Raw genomic sequence first — 8,830 nt, 5'->3', positions numbered from 1 at the left:
GTTCATCCCCATCGATGAGTCTAAATTTACTGCCTCAATCCCCTAACTAGACAGAGTGTATATCCACATAGATACAACCAGATATGTCGCTGCTGAAGGCCTATACAGCACTCATTCATATCGACTACACTCGCACGGTAACCCATTGTGTGTCCATTTGCATGGATAGCTGTAGATTTATCTGTACTGTAGGCCATAGTGCAGACTTGTGTATGGACGTGTATGGAGATTTACTCCTGTTTTAACCCCAGGGTTAGCCATCAGTATTGATTGAAACAGACTTAGCCTGATTTTAATCCCTGCTTGGCCCAAGACTATCGATCAGGGCGCTGAGCTTTCAAGTGGGTTTAACGACCTACCTGCCCCTCCTCCCGCCCTCTTTTTCTATTTGGGAAGGAAAGGGAGAGGTTTGTTATTACACCCCAAAGCAGAAGTGACGCAAGGTGTTAAGCTTGTACCTACAAGTCCGCAAACCCCTCTTTCAACAAACTCCTGCAATACCAAAATCATTACAGTAGGAAGTGACAGCAAGCTGCCTGTAAAATATGTCTGCACTCATACTTTTCCTATCTGGAGTTTGTGTTGGACATTATAAAGCAGCAGATGAGATGAATCTGTGCACCTCGACAGCAATGTCACGGTAAAAATACCTGCTGGTGAATTATGACCACTCACCTAGAGGTAGGAACGTCCCTTTATGTCTTTATGGGTTCTCTGAAGACAGTTATATGGGACAACATGGGAAGTCGTATAGGAACCCTGGTGCCTTGGGACTTGGGGAGTGTTGTGAATTTATAGTTCTACAGAACGGTCACCACTCTGATTGGTCCGGCACAGTAATGCTAGAAATGGGAAAGCTGAGCTTTTAAAGTATTTGAGTGTGTGCGTATGTGTGTTTTCTTTCCAGTGCTTTGCAGAAATACAAATTTGAGTGCATTTTTGCTTGTGGAAACATTTGTCACTTCGTATATGTGTGTGCATGGTGTGTGTGTGTGTCTGTGTATGTGTGTGTGCGCGTGTGTGTGAGGGATGGTTACTGTGCTTGGCGTTTCTCCTCCATTTGTCCTCCCAGAGGCAGATCAGGCGAAGGGGAAATAAATTGGAGAAAGAGAATAAATCAATGCTAAACTGAGCACCAGTGAGACCTCCTAACCCTGAAACTGTCACACACACACACACACACACACACACACACACACACACACACACACACACACACACACAATGTGTCCAGGGAAAATGTTGTATATGTCCGTATATATCCATAGAAACCTTAACTCACACACACAAGCTAAGAGAAGAGAAAAGGGGGTGGTTAGGTGTGTGTGCTGGTGTGCATTACACAGAATATATACAGTTGTTGGGGACATCCTCACACGCTCCTCAGTTCCTGAGCTTTCTGACACTTCAACTATTTACAGTGCACACACTTCACATATCTTTTGCTCTTAGATGACAGTTCAACTGCTTTCACTACTCATTCTCTCAGTGCTTTCATACAAACTGACAATTCTACTGCCTACAGCGCTTAGACTTGAAATTTAAATTTCAGTCTTTTGCTACACATCAGCTGACACTTTAATATTTATTATACATACATACATATACATATTATACATACATATTTATTATTTATACATCCACTATTATACTTATTTATATTTTTCAACTGACAGCAAATATTCAAACTGATGCTTTAACTATTTACAGTGCACTTAAACTATCTTTGGTGCTTCAAATTAAGCTGAAATTTCAAAGGCTTTCGTCATTTACAGATCTACTGACATTTCAGTTGCTATATTTATTAATGTGTTTATTTAACAATATGTACAATGCACATTAATAAACATCACTGTAAATCTGCTTACTGTTAATATCCAAGAAGCTATTTTTGTACCTGTAGTTCCTGGACGGTTGTCACCTGTTACTCTGGGCAACAGGTGCTTTCACACTTTATCTGACAGTTCAACTGCCTTCACTGATTACTCTTCAAACTGTTGTACAACTATTTTCACTTACAGTTCAATTGCCTACAGCACTTTTACTTGAAACTACAATTTTAACTGCCTCCAGCCTCTGCACATCAGCTGACACTTTAACTATTTAAAGTGCCCTTAGTCAGGCTTAAACTTCAACTAATTTCAACTGGTTTCATCTCTTACTCTTTAAATTACAGTTCAACTACTTTCATCTTTCACATTTCAACTTACAGTTCAATTACTTTGAACTTTCACATTTCAACTTACAGTTCAACTGCTTTCACTGCTGTTTTTAAATGATACATTTCAAATTCTTTCAGCTCTTACACTTCAAAAGAGACCTGAAACCTTTTCAGTGCTTCACCTTCAGCTGCAACTCCCCATTCAACGTGTCAAAAGCAAACAATTACCAATTTAACACATTTTAACCCATTAAGTTATTGCACCTGCAATTGTCCGAATTTTTGCCTTTTCTTGTACATCTTTAGGATTGTCTTGCACAACTCTCTCTCTCTCTCTCTCTCTCTCTCTTTCTCTCTCAAACACACACAGCAGCAAACACACCGCAGTGCTCATCCTATTGGAAGAAATCAATGTATCAGTGTGTGCGGAAACAAGCTGGATGTATTTTCTGACTGCAAAAGACAGAGCACCAAAACAGCATCCTGACATCACTCTGCAGTTTTTACAGACACAATCTGCACTGTACCAAGCTGAGGCTACGCAGCTCACGCGGGCTACAGATGGAGCCGAGCACTGGCGGTTGGGGGGCAGAGGGAGTGTGTAGATTGGGATTATGGGGGTGCATTGGGGAAAGGCTCTTCAGTGTGTTTTCTATTCAACCTAAGTCCTGTAAGACCTCCTCATCTCTTCTGAGAGCAGCAAGCTGAGATCTGATCTAATGCCGAGTGCCACATGCGAGTGTGTTTGTGAGAAACACAACACTTTGATGAGAGCCTGCTGGGGATGTGAGTGTGTATGAGTAATAAACGAGTCCACAGTGTGTGTGTGTGTGTGTGTGTGTGTGTGTGTATGCTTGTGTGCTTACGTTTAGGGGTAATGAAGGAGTCCAGGGTTTATATATTTCTGTGTGTGCGCTCCATGTCTGTGCACTCTCCCTCATCCCTTAAGGGTTGTTTGGGGTATTCTGTGCAGGTTTTGCTCAGGGGGGAGGTGAGTTCTTGGGGTCTTTCATTCAGATGTAATTAGCCCAGACAATGGCCTGGTTAAAGCTGGAATCCTTCGAGCCCCCTCTCGCTTTGATTGTGTGGGCCAGCTGTGGAGGAATGGCCATTATCTCTCTGTGTCCGGCAGCATAAAGAAGCCCCCCTGCCCAAGTTACCCCTGCGTTAGAGTTCCCACAGGGGGAGGGACATGGCCCGGTCACACACTGGCCTGGAGAAAGTGAAAGCAACCAGAATACTGGTTCACTTGCAAACATTCACTCACATAAATGGTTTCACCTCACACTTGAACCACTCTTTCTTAAACTAATGTGGGGAGCGGGTGGCACTATTTACTCAAGAGCTAAAAAGTGGCTTTTCACATCTGGATTTGAAGAGTTCTGGCCTTGAATACAATTTTAGTGCCGCACTTCTACAACTGAGAAAAAACTCACTCTTCAGATGGACATATAAAAAGCCTTTATTCTATAGGTGTATACAACACTTGTGTGTTTGTTTTTGTTCCATCTGTGTGCGTTTCAATCATAAATATGTCATAGAGTTCTGCCTGCGCATAGGGACACTTAGGCCCATTAGACTTGCGAAGAAATTGAATCTTTACAGCACTGGGGCCCTATAATTACTGTTAATTTAACGCTCAGATTCTCCATCATTAACTCCCACTCCTGAATACAGAACGAGGGACATGGAAACACAGACAGTATGTGTGTGGAACCACAGCATGTGTTGACAGCATACCCAACCCTTTGACTGAATTAACAGCGACCTCTTCGTCTTGTAAGAACAGGACTCGCATCGTTTATGCGTTATTAAGTCCTGTAATTGGGCAGCCAGTAGTTTGCATATTAGTCTATTAGGATAATATGTTTTGCCTCTCTCAACACACGACTTGCCAGAGCCCCTGGCGACACATTTGGTAATTCTCAGAATTACACCCTAATCATAAACCAGTGTTCTTTCGATCCCTATAATTCAATGTGTGTCAGTTTATGTCTGCGCATCCTTAGCTTGATTAGATTCAAAGTATTTATCAATTAGCCAATCACTTCCTATGTAGAATTTTATTGTGCTGTGGTCTTTAATCAACAATATAAGGGAAATGTTATCGTCTTTGTGTGAGTATAGCTAAGACTTTAAATTAGCAAAATATGTACACATATATTTTCACTGGTGGCCATGATGTTGCAGGGCACCTCTGTTTGAAGGTGAAACTTGCATATTTTTTGTCCTTTGAGGTTCCTTTAACCTCTTATTAGCTGTTATGTTTTACAGCCGGTGTCCCACTTTGAGCCAATAAAATCACATCTCCTAAATACCAGTAGTTGCCAAAGTAGGTCCAGGGACCCCCCAGGGGTCTAAAAGGGTTTCAGGGGGGGCTCAGCAGAATGAGGATTAGTTTAATTTCAATATCGTTCATTCATTTAGAGATAGGACTGGCAGATAGTGCAAAATTAGTGCTTTGATGAATTTTCACTAAACTACTTATTTTCTTACCAACAGTGCCAAAAGATGACAAAACTGTCCTATCAGATGAGAGATGGAAGAAGAATTCAAATCCATAACTTAAGTTGAAGTAGTAATAATGTAAAAATCCTGCATTCAAAAAAGTAGTATAAATATTAAAGATAAAATACTTATGATGCAGAATGCACTGTTTGAGAGTGAAAAGTATATTTTGCTGTATTATTATTTAGCAGCAGCGTTTTTAATAATCCTCATATAACTACTGACAATTCAAGGTTTCTTTTTTTGGGGGGGGGGCAAGCCTCGCCTCGCGTGCCGCTGTGTGTGCATCCATCTCAAAGTTTACCCAACAAGCAGGTGTGAGGGTGCACGGTGGGCGCAGAGCTGGCTGAAGGATGTATTCTTGCAGCCTCCTCTCTTTGGCCCCGAGCTGCCCTCTCCGCGCGCCCCCCATTATTTGTCCCGACGGCCGAGCGCGCGGCCCCAATGAGCCCTTTGGAACGGAACGAAAAGAAGGAGCGAATTGCAGCTGTGACGTGGGCGTTGTTCCATTCACCGCGTTCGCCATGGCAACGGGGCAGAGGCCCTGGAAGCACGCAGCCCCTCTCTCTGGACAGCGTCCTGAGGGCAGAGAGGCAGCTGGAAGTTTCTCCTCATGATCACTGCTCACTGTTTCATGGCGCAAAAAATGTCCCAAATATTCTGCTTCAAATGCACACAAAATTTGGATTCAGGTTTCAGGTTTGGCAGTTTCCAGGATTTGGGTGCTAAAAGTTATAATTTGGAGCGCACATGTGGCCACTTACATCAATTAATGTGTGAATTCGGTGTGTCTTTTTCTAACTTTTTTACGCACCGTTTTTGACGCACGAAAGAAATAAATGTGACCCACTGACCCAGATCAATGTTAATAAAGTACTTCCAGCATAGAGGAAAATGTTTTTTTTTTCCTTGTAGCTCAGCTTGTTCAGTCTTTTCTGTGTTTACACTCCGCAGCCCGATTTCTCCCTCCACTTTGTACTCTAGCATGCTGCAGGACTGCTAGTATTGTTGGGCAGAGTGATTGGGGTTTCTGTACAATCTCCCGTGACCAATGAGCGGGGTGCTGTCAGGGGTAACCACATCTGTCAACCGTTCTTGGCCAATAAAGAGCGGAGCGAGGCGGACCACAGGTGCGCGCCTCTGCGTCCCCTTGGCACAGCGCCCGGGAGATGCTGGAGAGAGACGCCTAGCTGCCCCGTGGCGCAAAAGAGTTACTGTCAAAGGCAGCCTCCTTTTAACTCCAGCTATCACTCTGGCTCCGATAGTTATGGCGACCGCAACGTCCAACCACTACAGCGTCCTCACCACCCCCAGCAGCGCGCCGCCGCCGCACTCGGAGTCCGGGAGCATGCAGCAGGCGGCAGCGTACAGGGACGCGCACACCCTGCTCCAGAACGACTATAGCACGTTACCGGGCGGTGGACATCCGCTCAGCCACGCGCACCAGTGGATAACGGCGCTGTCTCACGGTGACGGCGGGGCGCCCTGGCCATCTAGTCCCCTCGGAGAACAGGACGTGAAGCCCGTACTGCACGACAGTGACCGAGAGGAGCTGCAGAACTCCAGCAGTCTGCAGCAGCAACAGCAGCAGCAGCAACAGCGACACCCTCACCTAGCGCACCAGCAGGCGCATCACGACGCCAGAGCATGGCGAACCAGCACAGCCACCACGCACATCCCCGGTATGGCGACATCTGAGGGCCAGAGCCTGGTGTATTCCCAGTCCGGCTTCGGTCTGATGCCGGGGGGAGAGCAAGGGGGGATGCACCACCACCCCCTGCGGGACGAGGACCACCACAGCCACAGCCCGCACCTCAGTGAACATGGAGGCGGCCCTGGGGCCCACCAGCAGTCTCTCTCACACCATCACCAGCACGGGGGCCATCAGGACCAGTCAGACGAGGACACGCCGACCTCCGACGAGTTGGAGCAGTTTGCCAAGCAGTTCAAACAGCGACGTATCAAGCTGGGCTTCACCCAGGCGGACGTGGGACTGGCTCTTGGGACGCTGTACGGAAACGTCTTTTCTCAGACCACCATTTGCAGGTTCGAGGCGCTTCAACTCAGCTTCAAAAACATGTGTAAACTCAAGCCCTTGTTGAACAAGTGGCTGGAGGAGGCGGACTCCACCTCGGGGAGCCCCACTAGCCTGGATAAAATCGCGGCACAGGGAAGGAAAAGGAAAAAGAGGACCTCCATCGAGGTGGGCGTCAAAGGGGCTCTGGAGAGCCATTTTCTCAAATGTCCAAAACCAGGAGCAGCGGAGATCAACTCCCTAGCGGACAGCCTGCAGCTGGAGAAGGAGGTGGTGAGGGTTTGGTTTTGTAACAGGCGGCAGAAGGAGAAGAGGATGACACCCGCTGGGGGACAGATACCAGGAGGAGAGGACATGTACGGGGACACCCCTCCACATCACGGAGGACAAACTCCTGTTCAGTGACCCCCAGTCCGTTATTCTGAGCAGAACACGGACCCCTTACGGAGGAATAATGCCTCCTTATTTGTTTGATTCTCTGTGCCGGACCGCTCGGAACTGGACCTTAGCCAGTTTAAATGTCGGACCCACGGACACACAGTGGGGATATACAGTGGCACTCAAGCACTAAAAATACGCATAGTAGAGAGCTGTATGGAGAGGTTTCATGCCGCGGAACTGCCAAGCAGATTGGGATACAGCCGGTGTGTGCTAACCAAAAAAAAAAAAAAAAAAAGAAAAAACAGCGACATTGATACAAAACGCTTTTACCTTCTACCGAGGCGCCGATATGTCATTATGTAATGTGTCATTAAAGAAAGGCGAGAGTGTGAGGTGGACACGAGGTGTCCGCAAGGGGGGAAAAATATAAAAACAAGCTTGGGGCTCGATGATAAGTCGCAGTCAGTGTGGGTAAATAAACGCCATCTTTCCATCATAACAAAAGCAACAGGGGTTCTTCACAGCTTGTGGCAAGAGAGGGCTGAAATGGCAGACACCTGCTGTACAACGTTAAAAATGAAAGCCAATACCAGCCAACTGCTTTCATTATTATTATTATTATTATTATTATTATTATTATTATTATTATACAATTCTGGTGTTTTGTATACATTTCATGTAAGGTATTGATTATAGTGTCAGCTGCATCCACATTTAATTTAAATTAAAAAAAATAATAATTCTAACTTACAGAATTTAGTTTATAATGGACAGCGAAATAATAATAATAATAATAATAATAATAATAATAATAATAATAATGTCACATAAAGTAGACTGAGTATTGGTTCACTTTAATGCTTTTCTTTCTGTGCAGACATTTCTGTGCGCCTGTTTACAGTGTGTTTTTGCTGTTTGTTATTTCTGTACTTTTCCAAAATGCTGTGACGAGAAAGACCGAGACTGTCCGGCTGGAACACTCAAAGCAATCCAGCCCATTTTTGCCTTCCTTTCCTAAGAAGAAAAAAACAACAACAGAAAAACTGAATATATCCTGGTACCAGCTCTGGCCGCAGTGGCTCTACTTCTACTGTATGACTCATTCACTGAGAAGACTATTTGTGGGATGTATCTCGATTCGTTTTTTTTGTATGGCTTCGTTTGTTTGTATGTTTGTTTTGTTTGTTCCGTTCTCTCTGTCAGTCTGTGCCAAAGCACAAACACAGACACGTGTTCTTGTGCCACTTAAATCCTGTGATTAATAACCTGATCTGATGATGGAAGGTTATTGAGGGAAATCCACGACTAGTTGGAGATTCATTCTCTGACTAAAATCCAGAGGAAAATATAGAAATTCAGAAACTCAAATCCAAGTGAAGGATGTAGATGTATGGAGGGGAAATATAATATTTAAATAGACCCATAATGTGAATTTTGGGCAATTTTTTATGAGACGTTTTACATTTCAAAAACTTTCTGAACGTATTAGGCCCAGTTAACAATGTCAAAGTAGCACTATAATGAAAAGCTGCACTCCCTTTTCAAATCCCTTCATCAGTCTTTAAAAAAGAAGCATAACAATGTTTATGCTATGTTTTGTAATAAGGTATATTTAAGGGTATATTACACAATAATTCCTCCTTAATTTAAATAAGGCCCACATTTTATACTTTAATTCTGACTGAGTAATCCTTCATCTGGAATTTGAGTTTTTGAGGTGGGAAAAAAAGAAAAATCAACCAAAC

General features: G+C 44.3%; 1 protein-coding gene across 1 annotated transcript; it reads left to right on the top strand.

Moving 5' to 3' along the window:
• The first annotated feature begins 4,836 nt into the window (after window positions 1-4,836).
• On the top strand, window positions 4,837-7,276 carry pou3f2a (POU class 3 homeobox 2a). Its single transcript, XM_051409616.1, has one exon. It carries the CDS (start codon window positions 5,721-5,723, stop codon window positions 7,107-7,109), a length of 1,389 nt encoding a protein of 462 aa, XP_051265576.1. The 5' UTR covers window positions 4,837-5,720; the 3' UTR covers window positions 7,110-7,276.
• The last annotated feature ends 1,554 nt before the right edge of the window (window positions 7,277-8,830 follow it).

This window comes from Dicentrarchus labrax, unplaced genomic scaffold, assembly GCF_905237075.1.
Source record: "Dicentrarchus labrax unplaced genomic scaffold, dlabrax2021, whole genome shotgun sequence".
NCBI classification, from domain to species: Eukaryota; Metazoa; Chordata; class Actinopteri; family Moronidae; genus Dicentrarchus; species Dicentrarchus labrax.
The sequence above is the reverse complement of the archived record's forward strand: the minus strand, read 5'-3'. Positions and strand labels throughout refer to the sequence as shown.